The 17373-nt window shown below is 35.8% G+C and overlaps 1 protein-coding gene across 1 annotated transcript; it reads left to right on the plus strand.

Annotated features, from left to right (window-relative positions):
* The first annotated feature begins 10566 nt into the window (after positions 1–10566).
* On the plus strand, positions 10567–14216 carry LOC133864190 (BTB/POZ and TAZ domain-containing protein 4). Its single transcript, XM_062300455.1, has 6 exons — positions 10567–10879; positions 12028–12289; positions 12406–12536; positions 12959–13265; positions 13387–13700; positions 13874–14216. The coding sequence occupies exons 2-6, from the start codon at positions 12056–12058 to the stop codon at positions 14007–14009; spliced, it is 1122 nt and encodes a 373-aa protein (XP_062156439.1). The 5' UTR covers positions 10567–10879; positions 12028–12055; the 3' UTR covers positions 14010–14216.
* The last annotated feature ends 3157 nt before the right edge of the window (positions 14217–17373 follow it).

Raw genomic sequence — 17373 nt, forward strand, 5'->3', positions numbered from 1 at the left:
AAATCAAATTTTCAAATCGCATAATCAAACTATTGGGCTATGTTTAGCAACCATTTTCGTTTTTGTTTTTCACTTTTTCTAACATCTTTTCAAAATTATTACTAAACAACTTTCTTTATTTTTTTATCACAAAAAATTCAAATCTTATATAACATCAATCACCTTTTATTACTATCCAAACATAAAATTCACAAACAAAAATCTTTTACCACACATATCATAAGAGATTGTGATATATATTGTGTGAAAGAGTAATTTGTGCATATTGATTTGTGGGTTTCCCTAATTTGGGACAGCTGTGTGATGGTGAGTTTTGTCCCATTTGATTAAAGGGATTCATTTGGTCGTAGGGCTTCATCATCATCATCATCTACATTTCTTCTTTCTCCATTGTTTTTTCTTTTACCGTTTTCTTTTTCTTTTTCTTTTTCTTTTCCTTTTTCTTCCTTTTATTTAAGGGGATTCTGGGATAGGAGAAATGTGGTGTGTGGCCGTGTGGGGGGTTTTTTTTTATATATATATATATATATAACATGATGCTTGAGATATTCTCACATATTCTCTTAAATATTTTACAAGCACTAACTTTGGCTTACGTGGTGTACATTTACTAATTTATTTATCTATTTTTGTTGGGAACAAATTTGTCTCGGCAGGCGTCGTTAGGGCTATTATAATTTTTTACTACAATATTTTTACAAATTATGAACTGTTACGTCAGTTTATAAAAATAGTGTAGTAAAAATTATAGTAACATTAACAATACTATTTACCTATTGACTTAAATTTACAATCTCAACATATTTGGGATTTTTATTTTTTATTTTTAATTACGTAGAAAACTATTTTAAGACCTATGTTGATGATCAATTCAGCAATACCATTATCAAGTAGATAATTCAATGGATGATAAAAGGATTTTAATTAAATTAAGTGAATTAGATAAAACAGATTTTTTTTTTTTTGCTTGCTAATTGCTATAGGAAACTGCCAACCAACTTTTATATGAGAGGGAGCTAATTGCAAATGGGTATAACTAAATGATCTGATTTTGTACTTATCCCTAATAATAATAAGTGTAAGCAAGAGTGAATGCAATTATTAGGGAATGATAAATACAAAACAAACTAATATTAGTAGTATATCATAAATTAATTTAGAATGATCAGAATATATTAAAAGGTTTATAAAAATATGTTTAGCGTATGTGTATATATATACAAGTATACCGTAGAAATACATGGCTTCAAATGATGGTCCAAACACAAATAAAAATACTGTTAAATCTTAATCCACTTTTCACTTTCCTTACTTTTTGTTAAATATATTTCTAATAATTAATCACTGCGAATCTGTGATGCTCCCTTGTGCTGTGGGGGTACCTAGAATTTTGAGAATAAATGCAATCTTTATTAATTTGCAACTGAGAGAGAGAGAGAGAGAGAGAGAGAGAGACTCCCCTCTCTGATATGTTCTGACTAGTTAGACAGTTGGATTACTTATCTAAATCGTATTTTATTAGTGAATTAATTATGTGGGTGTCATTAAGGATGAGCAAAAGAATAAAGTTAGTTTTTCTCTTCTGGTCCTCATGTACTTCTTTAATGGAATCATAACAGGCTAAATTATATATATATATATATATAGAAATTAAATATAGGAAGGGACGCAAGATCCAAAAAAAATATGAATATAATTGGTGAGCTCCCATCTCATGTAACTCTTAATAATAGTCAGACAATAATATTACTGATCTCACCAAATTATATGGTGAGTGCTGCTCTACTCTTACTATTTATTTATAGATTTTTTTTTTTTTTTTTTTTTTTTTTTTTTGTTCCTTCCTCTTAAATTCTTAAGTTTTCATCTTTGATTTTTTTCAAACAAACATTAAAAAGTCTCATCTAAAAAAATTAACAAACGAAACTATATATTTCCTAAGATCATTACTACAAACATTACAATCAGTGATTAAACTATTAATAGATCAATCGGGTTTTCAATTTTTCATTTAAATTCTTTTTATTAAGTTGAATATATATGTATTTTTAGGCTTAAAAACTAAACTAGGCTCCTATCAAAAATAGGTTTGACCCATCGTTCATATTTTGGCCCTGCCAAATATATAAGAAATTTTGGTTTCGTTCCTAATTACAATCAACACAACACGCCATTGAAATAGGTCGAGTTGATTCCTTCCAAAATCATCATTTTACTTGTTGGGGGGTGAGAATTTATCACCCAAAGCACTCTCAAATTTGGACTAGGATCCTCTCTCCATTTCAAGTGAAATTGGGAGGATTTATTTTATGATCAAAATTATATATTTTGTTGCATTTAACGATCATTTAAAAAAATTTAAATAACATTGTTATATATTCACCATTTAATAACATATACACTATTATATACCATGAAATAAATCCCTCATATCCCTAAAAAATTCAGGGTTTGGAAATTAAATCTACCCAAGTGGTTGCTTAAATCCATCCCACCCAGATTGCAACCCTTATTGTGACAATACTTTCAACTTAATGTCATCATCAACCAACATAAATAACTTTCATTTATTTAATACTGCCAAAAAAAAAATAAAAAATCACTTGAGTTTGTTCTGGTTTTTGGGTACACCAGAAATTATTCGGGTTGTCTTTTTGGATGGCCAAAAAAAAAAAAAACTGTCGAGTGTTAATAATATTGCTTGTTGATTTCACACATTCCAAAAGAAAAACCAAAAAAAATTGAAAATAAAAAAGGTCCACCAGTGGTCTTATTATATAAAAGTATTGATGAAAGTATGATAACACACGTGAATATAATAGAGAGCAGAGGGGCGGGGGGGGGGGGGGGGTGGGGGAGCGTCTTCACGTGTGAAAGGCTGGACCACGCCATGAAGAAGAAGAAGAATAAGAAAGAATAAGACGCTCCTCATCTATCCAAAGTTGCCACCCACTCATAATATATAACAATTAAATTATATATAATATATATAAATATAAAATATGGCATTGTTGTAAGCTGGCAAGGCTTGGGTCTTGGTGCTGGGAGTAGAACCTTTGACTCTGAAACATTTGCAAGCCCAAGATGGTCAGCAGCTGGGTTTGACTGAATGTGATGTTCACTTGCTTACAGTTGCAGAGATGCAGCAGACTAGGTGGGGAAAATCATGGTTCCAATGCCATATGTATGCCTTTTCACCATCAAATTCCGACTTCTTCTGGCTCTTCTCTTCTGGATACCATAAACGGATTCTGGATCGCACCAAACAGAAAACTTCCACTTCGATTATGCTCTATTTGTCTTAAGAGTATATTTGTAATTCAAAATTTTAAATTACAGTTAAAAATTATGATCTAATTATAGTAGATGGCTGTGAAACCTAACTAAAGGGGAAGTCTATTGCATAGTCACATTTGAAAATTATTACCTAATTGTAGTTAAAATCTATTTATATTATCTTATTCTTTTATAAATGGGAGTATGTTATATTGTAAACGTCGCTAAAAGAAATAAGAACAAAGCGCAAAAACATATAATATAGCAAAGAGATGGGAATAAGAAATAAAGACACACAATTAAGGCGGTTCAGCCTATCGCCTGCATCCACACGCAGGGCGGAGCTAGGATTTAAGATTTGGGGGGGCCAAACTGAAAAAAAAATTAAAAAATTTGGGGGAGCCAAAACTATAAAAATAACAAAATTTAGGGATAAAATTAATTAATTTTTTTTTTTTTTGGGAGAAAACCCCTGGCCTTGGGGGGGCCTAGGCCCCCCAAGGCCAGGGGTAGCTCCGCCCCTGTCCACACGTCAAAGCTTTTTTGTTGGCTACATCTTTCATTCATTTATTTATTTGTTTGTATACAAATACACTATTTTATAGAGAAATAGTCTAAACATTACAAGTCTCTTCTACTTCTATATCAATAACAATAAATCTAATTTATCATCTTGTAACTCTTGTAACTATTGTCTCTTGAGTACTTGTAACGATTGTCTCCATACGCTCCCGCAAACCCAACAGTAGATCACGGACGTTGAGGTTTGATTTTGAACATCATAGGGCTAGAAAAAAAAATGGTTACTATAGCCTGAATGGGAACATCGGCTTCTATGATCGAAACTTTGACTGCGACGACTTTGGCCAGCAGCAGTTACTATTGCTTGGACTTGGAAATCAACGACTTTGGCCGGTATTAGCTACTATGGCCTGGAATTAGACATCGGCAACTTTGGCCGGAATTGGGCCAACCATGGGCACGAACCTCTTTGGACATTTTTCTTTTTTTTTCAACAAGAGATAATTGGATGGGTGATATTTGCTGATAGAGGAAACAATGGCAGTGTGGCATGTAATATTGACAAAGAGAGACTCACATGTGTGTGGGAAGAGAAATAACTCCCGTACAAGATGAGAAAATCTAGAAGGAAGAGAAAACCCAAGGAAACAAAATGGCACACGATGGATATTTGTGGGCATGTTGATTTTGGTTATGATATAAGATGGCGACACGTGGCGCTGACGTAGCGTTTGGCGGAATCTATTAAAATTTTGAACGGAATTTGACTCCAGGGATTGATTTGTAATTATTGCTAACCACAAGGACCTCCCATGAACTTTTTAAACCATATGAAGCGAAAAATAATTATGGCATACCACAGGGACCAACGGTGCAATTATCCGTAATTTTAACATGGTACATGATGATTTAAAGTATTATATGAGGCAAAAGGCGTTGCTGCTATGGAATCAAAATTTATTAAGTTGCTTTAAATAAAAATTAAAAAAAAAAAAAAAAAAAAAAAACCTCATTGAACAAAATTAATTCTCATTGAGGGTCCGTTTGGGTTTACGATTTTAAAAAGTGTAATTTAAAAATAGTGATTTTAAAATGTCTGATTTAAAAAAGTGATTTTTAAAAACAAAGTTAAGTATTTGGCAAAATCGCAGATTAGTCTTTAAAATTTAGCGTTTTCAAAAAAGCACCATCTTAGCTGCGATTTGAAAAAACAGTTTTTTGCATTTTCAAATCACAAATTTTAAAAAATACAATTCATAAACAATTCATTTTCTGCGATTTGAGATCAAAATTGCTGGAGATAATATTGAGTAGGGGTGTGCATGGGGCGGGGTGGTGCGGGTTTCCGCCTTTTTTGGCCCCGCCCCGCACCTTTGTGGGTTAGAAATTTCCAACCCGCAAACCGCACTTGATAAAGACTAACCGTGCTGGGCGGGTTCCGGCGGGGCGGGTATTTTGAGTGGCATTTATGTAATTTTGATTTTATTTTGTAAAAAAAAAAAAATTCGAAAAAATACTGGTTTTTTTAATAAAAAAATTAAATTTATATTAATTTTTCACAGAATCTTATGAATGCAAAGTCAAATTTTTAGGAAATCAACTTTGTTTCATTAAAGAAAAAAATTATAATTTTAAAGCTCCTTAAATTTAGTCCTTCGACATGTTGACACATCTTTCAATCGTTCCTATTTCCATACAAGAACATTTTCCATGAAATTAACCTTGTAAACTAAACTAAAAACCCTATTAATTATAGATAAAATTCTAAGAAACATGAATTTTATTTTTATTTTTCTTTTTTTCTCCTTTGTGCGGTGCGGGGCGGGGTGGGGACCCGCATTTTTTAAAAGGCTAAACTCGCAACCCTTCCCGCCCTGCATAAATTTCTCAAATTAAGACCCTAACCTGCAAAAAAACTTGAAAACCCGGTCCTCTGCGGGGCGGGGCGGGGCGGGGATTGCGGGGCGGGGCGGGGCGGGGATTGCGGGTTTTGCACACCCCTAAATTATTGAGATCAGAGAAGAGGCAAGAAGATTACTAATTAGGATGGGCTCAAAATTATATTTGAGGCCCATTGGGCTAAATTATGAGCTGCCCGAGTAGCATGTTCCCCAAATATTTATAACATTCTACGAGGGGCCATGAGTGCGGATTGTGGTCACTGGGCCTCTGAATGGAGTAGATCTTAGCTCACGGGCAGCCCTCAAAGAATCTTATAGGCCCACCTGGGCACATTCTAAGCCCAGACACAGGCGTGCTTCTTTGTAACATTTATAAGAAAATTGTACAGTTTGACATGGGCAGCCCTCAAACTAATTTGTAACAAAATCCACATATTTGTTATTATTCTAAAAAATTGTCAAAGTTGTAATTATGAATGGTTATTTTTATTTATAAAGCGTTGTAAGGAATTATTAACCCCCCCCCCCCCCGGTAGATAACAAATTAACCGACTAGCTCCCTTTTTTTTTGCCCCCCCAAACTCCCAAAGTTTTATTTACGGAAAAATTGACGTCCTCAAGTTTTCATTTGGCTTAAAATAGATTCTCCCATCAACTTATTGTCCAATTAATTAACGGTATGCCATGTCAGATTAATCAACTAATGTTATGTGACTCTTGTTTGACATGTCATGTGATAACTGTACGTAGGGGTATACAAGCGGACGGTTATTAACCGTTTACCGTACAACCGAAAATAACCACAACCGGATAACTGCTTAGACTAGAGCGGTTCCGATTATAAGGATTGACAAAAGTGTTTAATAACTGAGTAACCACTAACAAGTTTCATAATATATTATATATATTTAAAAGAAATATAAAAATAATACTAATAATTAAAACGTGCCATATGTTTTTATTCAATGCCACTTATATTCTGCTTATTGAATGCTCCCTCATTTCATTTGTGTATGCATTTGATTACCACTGTTCACTGTATTAGTAATATAGGAATTTAAATTGACTGTCTATCCGGGGCAATCTTCAACCTCTGAAACTGTGGAATGTTCTTGGTAGATTATCAAAATATGGTGCAAAACAATGCTTTTCTGGAGAAGCATTTGAAAGCTAATTAGCAGGACAAATTTGAAATAGTGCAATAATTTATGGTTTAAGAAAAAAAAGAGTGTTTTAAACTTTTATGAAAAGTGCTTACGGGTTAATAACCATATAACTAGGGCTGAGCATGGGGGGGCGGGGATGGGGTTTTTTTGCCCCCACCCCGCACCCCGCATATTGCCCCCTGCACCCGCACGGGGCGGGTGGGGATGGGGTGGGGTTGAGGGGCGGGGATCCCTGCGGGTATGCGGGGATCCCCGCGGGTTATGATGGGTTATTGTCCAACATGAAGTTTTGTTTATTCGAAAGGGATTTTCTTGCGATACCAAGAACAGCAGAACCCTGGATATCGACGACTCATGCAAACCCACATTCAAATAACTAAAATAGCTTAAACTTGAAAGAATGGGCATAAAGCCAAAGTTAGAAATTTTGAGCAATCAGATATTCAGATCTCACAACAAGTCAGCAATGCATAGTAAATCAAACCCAGAAAATACATGCCGAGTGCCGACTAGTCGACTACAGGGGCCTTCCTTCCCCTTCCTCTGCTGCGGCCTGCGGCGCCTACCGTTGTGTGACGTGTGTCCGTGCGTGCGGGGAGGGCCGGTGACTGGCGACGACTAGCGAGGTGGCTAGTGGCACGGCTGCGGCGCTCAGGGCAGGGCTGGTGAGTGCACTGAGTGGTGGCTGGTGATGCGGGCTGGCTAGTGGCACTGTGGCAGGGCTGTTGCGGCGCTCAGGGATGAGGTGCTCAGGGATGCGGTGCTCACTGCTCAGGGCTGCGGCGCTCAACGGCTCAAGGACTTACAAACCTAAAGAAGAAAAGTTTAGGGTTAGGTTAGAATTTAGAAACACTGCCTGCTGTGTTTTTTATGTTTTTCGCCCCCCACCCCCCTTCTTTTTTCTTTTTTTTTTTTAAAACCTGCGGGGCGGGGACCCGCAAAAATTCAAGGGTCCCCCCCGCAACCCGCCCCGCACCGCGCGGGGGGGCTAAAAAAAACCCCTAAACCCGCACCATGGGTGCGGGTTTTGGGCTCTACGGGGCGGTTTCTGCGGGGCGGGGCGGGTTTTGCGGGGATTTGCTCACTCCTACGTATAACCGTCGGTGGCGGTTACAGTTGCAGTTATTTAAAAATAAATAACCACCTAATTCGGTTGGGGTTAGGAGGGAATAACTGCAATCGCAACTAATTGTACACCCTTAATTGTACATGATTCAATTACTTAAAATTATAAATATTCCATAAATAAGAGTTTTAACTTTTTTATTTTTTACTTAGAATATGTTTATAATTTAATGTCAAACAAAAATTATGTGACATTAACCAGTCGGTTTGACATGACATATTGTTAATTAGTTAGACAATAGAATGACGCAAGTACCTATTTGGAAGTAAAAGAAAACTTATACTTCATTTATTTCGATGTAAAATGGTTTTCGTTATAAAATATTTTCAACGAAATTATTTTTCAGAAAAATGATTTCTCTGAAAATATTTTTCATTGTTTGGCTCATACGAAAAAATCACCAACAACAAAAAATCTCCGGTGATGAGATTCCGTTACTGACTGGCAGGATTCCGAATAATGTTGCTGTGATCTGGCCATTTGTACTTGATTCTAGCCGTTCTGGCTAGATGACCAGAATCCAGTATGCTGTAATCCAGCAACAGTCGCTGGATTTCGGCGATGGTTGACTGCTTGAGCGTAAAGGTTGATTGCATCGTTTAAAAGAGGGTCGACTGTATCTGCCGTCTGGGAAAAATGATTTACGCTTTTAAAAATCGTAAATCATTTTTCGAAATTTGCTAAGCATTTTCAGTCAAACGAAAATCATTTTTAGGGTGACCATTATTTTCGTCTCTACCAAACACCGAAATGATGTGTCACAATTCCATGAAATTGTGGCACAATTTCATAAGATTGTGACACATTTTTTAAAATGATAAATCACATGAGATTGTGACACATCATTTGAAAACCAAATTTTTTTTAAAAAAATTTGAAAGGCCTAGCTGTCTTCTTTTTCCGATGCGGGAAAGGGAGAACCGTTCATATCGAGGATTGGTGAACCGTTCATATCGTTTTCCTTGTTATAAAAAAGGTAAAATGAAAAGATTTTGGAAAGACGTTCGTTGTTGACCTTTTACGCGCGCATGGCTTGAAATTGAGCGATTTTTGACGGTTGATCTATTTTTATTTTTTTCTATGTAAAACAAAATAGAAACAGTAAGAATCTAAGATACAAGGTGGGGGAGGACTGAGGAGGATCTTTCAAAGAAAATAAAGAAAATAAGACGAATGGATTCTAGCCGTCTAATAACCCACGAGCCCAAAAGTTTAGAAACGTTAAATCTTATATTATTCCCATTCATTCAATAATGCAACCATGCCATTCAATATTCATGATTCACCCACCTCTCAACAAACATTCCTCCTCATATTTCAATTGGGACCTTTCGTACGATGCTATCAAAATGTGGCCGTTCATTCGTTAAAATTAATTAATTTTTTTTTTTAAAAAAAAGAAAGTTTTTGTAATTTTTTTCATCAGTTTAAATTTAATATATATTTTTTTTAATGAAAAACTTAAAATTAAATCTAAACCATTAAATAAAAAAAAAAAAAAATCTCCCATAATTTTTTTTTTGGAACACAATAACCTCCTTCTTTGCTGGAAAAATAGACTCCAAATGGTTACATAATTAAGTCCAGAACACCCGATACAAGAACAAAGCAACGAAGGTTGCTACAATCGCCCATTGGCGAATAACAATAATGCCCGAAGGTCATAAGAGTGATTAGAGAAAACATTCTCTATCCACAAAGTTAAGAAAATCTAGTTTAAAGCGGTTACTAAATCAGTAAACTGTAAATCAAGATAAGAATATATAAATAACAAATAAACAAAGAACCTAAAAATACAAGCTCCCAAAAAAAAAAAAAAAAAACCCGCAAGAACCGGCATGTATAATTTTCTCTCCCTATAACAAAATAAAGAATCGGTTCCCATAATTTATTTTTTTACACATGTTGGATGTCAAATCCCAAATTTTATCCGATCGGGTAAATCGGCCTAAAAATTCACAAATGGCTTCAAGTAGGAGTGCAAGTGGGTAATAAAGACAATCCATTGCCAGCAAAAGTTAGCTGTATCTCCGTCTCCAAATAATAAAAAAATTGAAACTAAGTAAAAAAATTCCTTTAGAAAGTACATGGGAGAATAGTTTAATAGTTATATGCCTCCACTCTGATAAACAATAATAAACTTAATTATAAAATTAAAAAAAAAAGAAAAGAAAAGAACATACGTCACTGCGTCCAGTTTAATTAATAAACATGGGTGTAGAGGAATGAACAGCATGCTTTTTCTGAGCTCGAATTAAAAAAAAATACAAAAGGCACGCATGAGTGAGCAACTTGGTAATGTCATCGTGATGCGTGACTGGATATGGATCAAGATTCAAGACCAACTGGCTTCTGATGTGTACATGTATCAGCAATGGCTAAACCATGCACGTTAGTTATTTTTAATATTTCTTTTGTGATTGAAATATATTCATATTTTTTTGCTAAAAAACAAAACTCAAAATTAGGCACGTTCTTACTTTCCTTCCGATATTTCTGTTGCATAAAGGAGAAGACCGACAGATAGACAATGTGTGAAAGACAGTTTATATATATATATATGATTTGTGGAATCCTCGTCCGAAGGTTCGCCCCCCAGAGAGACAGAGAGACATTATATATAGACTCTCTCTCTCTCTCTCTCTCTCTCTCTCTGTGTTTGGAAATCGCATCACGTACCTCCGTTTGATATCAATTGTCTTCGGTTGTTGAGGATAAGGTGTTGGTTTTGTTAAGAGGATCATAAAGCTTTTGCAAAGTGGGTGGTTTTGAAGGATAAAAGAATTCGTTGAGAGGGTTTGTCGGGAGGACGAACATTAGGTAGAAGAAGAGATTCTCAGGCCGCTTTCATTTTTCACTGTTTTCATTTCAGGCGGATTAATACTAAGGTATGTCAATGGGTCTCTTCTTTTTTAAGTTGATGGTTTTTGCTTAATTTTCTGGGTTTTGATCTTTCTGTGTTAGGAAAGTGGTATCAGAAAAAATGGTCTTAAAAAGCATTTTTTTTTTTTTTTTTTTTTAATGATATTTTCTTTAAGGAAAATTGGTTGTTAGTGTTATTTACCTTACAAATTCATGAAGAGAAAGGCTTTATGATCAGTAAAAAGGTAAAAATCAATACAAGCGGCAAATTGAAGTATGTTTTAACCTTTCATTTTCAACTTTATGTTATTGTCAAACAAAATTTTGCAAATGGATGGCCGGCCGGCTGGCTTTGTTATGGTGTTAAGAACAGTACTGAAAATGTCTCTTTGTAGGATATTTATATCGGCGGCTTTTTCAATTTGTCCGCTTTTGCATCATTAATTCTTGGCTGTATCAGTTTGACAAATGGACAAATAAATTTCACTTCCTGATGGAGCCATCATTCATGAATCATCTATTCCCTTAATACTTGAGTGCTGTTAATCTCATTATATACACGAGCTTTTACAATATGTTCCTTGGACTGGATCCATATAAAGACTATGACCCCATGCGTCACATTTAGCCAACCTTCCTCGATCTGCTGTCTGACCTAATTGTATTACAGTATAAATATAAAGCAAGAGAAAGTTCTCGCATGTTCTAGTTTCTTGGTGTTCAAACTTTTGGTGTCATAATTTTGATCTATAGGTAGTGTTACCTTTTGTGCTGTTGGCCTTTAGTTATGCTATTTCTGCTGCACGTCTGCATATATGGCTGCTGCTCTCTTTCACTATTTTCTGGTTAATTTCTAAATGGTAATTTTGATCTTTCTTTTCTCATGGACCCCCAAGATCTTGAAATTTCAATTTTGATGGTGAACATAAATAGCAGATTTTTGGACAATTGAATGCTTATGATTTGATAGATGCCCTGAAAATTTCATCCCAGCCAAGATACAATTTAGTTGGATTTTGTTGAATTAGTGTCTGCCAAAGGACCAATATTTTTCAGTGCTTAAAGATATTCAAGTCACATATTCTTTTTTAAAGTATTCAGGAATATATATAGCTCCCGCATATGTCAATTTTAAGAAACTAAACTGATTTCCATCGTTGATTTACATTTGCAGAGGCGTAACTTAGAAATTGATAGGAAATATGGACAGCAACAGAGAGGGGTCTCCCCTAGTTTCAGAGAAAATTGCTCCAGTGGCACCTCCATTGCCTGGTGCAGCAACAAGCAGTTATCATGGATCACGGGTTAGAGGGTACTGCTGTGTCTCTACAGCAACAAAAGATTTGTGGGAGCGCCTCTTTGATGAAGGGTATAGAGCTGATGTTTCTGTCAATACTGACAATGGTGGCATCATCTATGCTCATGCTAATATTCTTGTAAGTTAATTCAGTTTCCATATATGTTTAATCTGGATTCTGATTGGTTTTGGATGTTGTTATGGTATCTTTAGTGCATAAACATAACAATCCATTAACTGGATGTTTGCTGACAGGGCATGGCTTCTCCTGTGATGAAAGGCATGTTAAAGAAGTCAAAAAGACATGGCCGACGGCGATCAATTTCAATCCGAGGTGTTCCACATGACGCAGTTCGAGTTTTCATTAGATTCTTGTACTCTTCCTGGTAATTATTTTTGCTAATCAGTTCTTACTATTTTCTGGGTTTGCTGGAGGTACAATCTTGACAATCTGGTTAAGACCTAAGAACTCGACCATGGAACATTTCTTAAATCACCGCTTTTCTTAAAAGTTTAAACTAATAGAAAGAGATAAATTTAATCATTTAATCAATATCTTAACAACATTTATCTTTAGATGCCACAGAGATGTCCAAGATTTTTAATCTTACATTTTTCCAGTGATTACTTGAATCTCTGCCAATCATAGTCTGTGATTGAAAACCAGTTTAAATTTGTTTCACTGAATGTTTAATCAACAAGTATAAACTCTGCCAATCATAGTCTATGTTTTGAACATTTGCTAAACTCCTTTTCACCTATTCCTGTTACTACTCTCTGCTGATTGTTATTGGTGTTTCATATGTAGTTATGAGAAAGAAGAAATGGAGGAATTTGTCTTGCATTTGTTGGTACTTTCACATGTGTTTGTGGTTCCCCAGCTAAAGCAAGAGTGCACGCAACAACTAGAGCAGGGTTTGCTTACCATAGAGAATGTGATTGACGTCTTTCAACTTGCATTATTGTGTGATGCCCCTCGGCTTAACTTCGTATGTCACCGTATGATTCTGAGGAACTTCAAAGCTGTTTCTGCTACTGGAGGATGGCAAGCTATGAAGCAAAGCCACCCAGTGCTAGAAAGGGAAATTTTGGAGTCTGTAACTGTTGAAGATCATGTAATTTGCTCTAATTTTCTTTCTTTTTTTTCCTTCTTCTGATATTCCACGAGGGAGACTCATGAAAATCCCCTCTCCGTCTTTATTCTCATTCTGAGTCATGTTTTAAATTCATTTGCAGATGCAAAAGGAGAGGATCAGAAAATCAAATGAGAGAAAGATTTATCTGCAATTATATGAGGCAATGGAGGCTATTGTTCATATATGTAGAGATGGTTGCCAGACAATTGGCCCACATGATAAGGACTTCAAAGCAAACCAGGTCCCTTGTAAGTATACAGCCTGTAAGGGACTGGAATTGCTTGTCCGCCATTTTGCCGGTTGCAAGTTGAGAGTCCCCGGTGGCTGCGTTCATTGCAAGAGAATGTGGCAGCTTTTGGAGTTACACTCCCGGCTTTGTGCCAATTCTGGTGTTTGTAGAGTTCCTTTGTGCAGGTGAGCCTACACTTCTTTCTCCTCTTCATTTTCATGTGCTTTCATTTCATCTTCTCATGGTTTGGGAGATTTGAGTTTCTTGCACTTATAGTAGCCATATAACACCACACCAGCATATTCATCAAACACAGGAAATCAAGTGTGACCACTGACCAAGTATTGCACCATTTCAGGAACTTTAAGGAAAGAATTATGAGGCAGAGCAAGAAGGACGAGATTAAGTGGAGAATATTGGCGAAAAATATATTGACAGCAAAGATCATTCCAGGAGAACCTTTCTTTTCATGGGCAGTTGCCAGTTCTACGTGACAACAAAGTTTGCTTATCCTAGAATCAGCTTTGACTGTAAATTAGTTGTAATTGCCTCTTTGTAGAGAAAATGTTGGCCCAAAAGCTAGTGGCGTTCCTTTGTATCTGAGTGTGAATTTATAAAGCAGAGGATCAGTACTTCCTCCCAAACCACATTCCTTCTTTATCATTCCCTGGAATGCACCAAAAAGCTTGATATATTGCTCATTGTTGGACATTCTCCCACTTGAACCCTATATTTCATGCACGAACTAAACATATTGATGTTCAATATCACTTTGTTCATGAGACAGTAGAGAATGGATTGACTGTATTGCAAAAGATTCACACCAACAAGAATATTACATATATTTTGATGAAAATTGTAGCAAGAGAGCTAAACACATGCGAGTAAAGAACAACTAAGTCCCACATTAAAAACATACCATAATAATAAAAATTAGATTCAAATTTATTCATTTAAGCTTTTGGATTGAGTAGTGTCGTTAAAAGGAGCAAGAGAGCAAGAGACCTTATGACCAGTTGAAAGGAGCTCCAACTATTGATATGTGACTATATGGCCTACTGCATGGATCCCAACCATTCATTCATTCAAACCATCTCCGAAATTTCCTCACAATAAGAATTTTCCATCGCTACTTATTTCGGATTTAATTATTCCTAGGACTACACAACGGAATTTGATGACACTAAACTCTGTATTTGATACCACATCTGCTCGAGAAATTTCCAATGTTCGTATCTCTACAAAGTCCTAACCGAGTTTTACTTGGATTCCCTCATGTTCACGTCATTTCACAACTAACTTAGCCTATCTTGCTATTTTGTATAACAATTTTTCAGCTACAATATCTCCAATCTCTACTACCTTATGGAAAGACATATGGAAACTGAAATTAAATGACAGACTTAGAGTTTTTATCTGAAAAATTGCTTGGAATATTCTTCCAACAAAGGCTCGACTAAAGTCCATAATCTCCTTTTTCAACTCTGATACAACTTGTCCTCTTTGCAAAGTAGGGGAAGATTCACTTCAACATTTATTCTTCAATTGTGTCTTTGCTAGAGTGGTATGGTGCAACTCTTTCTAGACGCTTAACTCCACAACTCTGGATTTCTCTAATATGCTAGACTAGATCAAGATTATTATTTCTTGTAGTCTTACCTTACATATCCCAAAAGTTGATCACCATCGTTTTCAAATTTTTGTAGCAGTTACTTGTGATCTTCTCTGATTCTATTGCAATAAGGCTTTCCACGATGGTATCTCCTATGATGCTCTCCAAGTCTCGTGGAATAAAAATAAAATTTATCTTGAGCATTCTACAATTTGAAATCATCTATCTAGCCCCCTGTAAAAAAAAAGGCTCCGACCTCTGAGTAATTGGTACAAGATCAACTTTGATACAGCCATTAGATACTCTTTCTCGGCTTAAGCAGCTGTTTGTCATAATCATAATGGTCATATTATCAGAATGACTTCTCAAATTAGTCCCAGATGTTCACCAAACATGGGTGAAGCCTTAGCCACTCGTTTGGCTACTTCATTGGCATTCTCTTTTCATCTCTAGCGATTTATTCTGGAAGAAGACTGACAAGCAGTTATATTGGCTCTTCAAAAACCTAGTATATTCCAAGATTGGCGAATCCCCTCCACTATATATAATATTACTGACTATATCCCAACTGATTCTTGATAGTTAGCCCATAAAATCAATAGAAGTGCAAACTTTTGCGCCCATTCTGTGACACATTGGGCCGCATCCAAATTCAACTTTAGCAGCATTCTTACTTATCCTTCTACTATCTCCTCTATCCCAATTATTAGCGATAAAGATTCTCTATAGGCTTGTTTAGATTTAACTTTAGCCCTACCTTTAAATTTTAGTTTTGTTTATGCTTTATTTTAACTTTAACTTTAGCCCTACCTTTAAATTTTAGTTTTGTTTATGCTTTATTTTAACTTTAGCTTCTTGTTGTTGTTTCTTATGTATCTTAAATAAGAGAAAATTAAAAGAAAAAAAAAAAAAAAAAGAAGAAAAAAAAACTCCAACTATTGATATGTGGCTAATAACAAGATTTTTTTGTAGGTGTTGCTAGCTGATTTGACATTTCCTTTGAGGCCTAGTCAAGGCTTCACGACAAACTGGTTGTCTATTCCGAAGAAAAGTGAGGCTCTTGAGTCCTTCACGGTCATAATCCTTGGACCATCAAATGGAGATGTTCCCGATTGAGCAAGCAATCAAGTTTATGACTGAGCAATCGTCGTCACCAGTGTTGAAAGCATTTGTTTGTGCAGGGACTGTAAAACAAAATGTTCCTGCACCGGCGTCTCATCTCCAATGATGTGGTAATTACATTATAAGGAGCAATTAATTGAGTTTTAGGGTTTTTGAAGGTTGGTACCGGGGTTAGAAAGGACAATGGGCTCCAACACAAGTCCATGACCAGGTTCCTTTGTCCCTTATGGCCTTGGTTTGCACGGCTACGAGGCCATGGGATAGTAAGGGTTGCAATTTGTATTCGCATATCGTATTCGGATCATGTCGAAATATAAGTATGAAATTATAAATATCAATTTTACTCAACTCATTTAATTAAATGGGTCAAACTCATTCCGTCGTAACCCGTTAATTTTATGTTGGGTTTGTGTCAGATTTGCGAGTTTTACCAAATTTGCCAACCTTAAATGTTTTGTGTAGGGTTCGAATCGTTTGAAACCATAGATATAAGATTATATAAGTTAAGCTTAATCTTACGCATTTAATTAAATAGCTTAGATCCCTCAACTAATTTGCGGGTCTTCATTAAAAAATTTGTGAGCCTTTGTAACGCTTTTTCAAAGCCAAGGCTGCAAAAGCTCGTCTTTTCTTTTTTTTTTTCCTACTCAAAAAAGGTCAGGAGGAGGGTGACCTACTGTGACTACTCTACCTAGTGTTACCATGGTAGCACATACTAGAAATTGCTCAAAAGGGGCCTAAATAGCAAAAAACTACAAGCGCTTTCTCATGACCAATTAAGTCATTGTGTAACCCAATCCCATCAAGACATCAATGAGACTTAAGATGGCTAACACTTATCAAGAGTGAAGTAATTCTCATATTATGTGAAAACAACACTAGCCACTCCTACTCAGGCTAACCTTTGTTCGGTATCAGAAATGGAGCTGTCTTCTTTTGGTTCGTTTATCTTTTTTATCGTCGCCCGTTTGATAGCTGGTGCACATTTCATTCAAATAGTAGTGACTAGGGCACCATCTTTTTTTTTCTTCTACTCACAAAAGCTTTAATCCTTTGATTGATAAACCTAGTTGGGTCTATATTATGTGAAATCCTATATTATTTGTCTTTTTATTCTATATATT

The sequence above is a fragment of the Alnus glutinosa genome, chromosome 3, assembly GCF_958979055.1.
Source record: "Alnus glutinosa chromosome 3, dhAlnGlut1.1, whole genome shotgun sequence".
NCBI classification, from domain to species: Eukaryota; Viridiplantae; Streptophyta; class Magnoliopsida; order Fagales; family Betulaceae; genus Alnus; species Alnus glutinosa.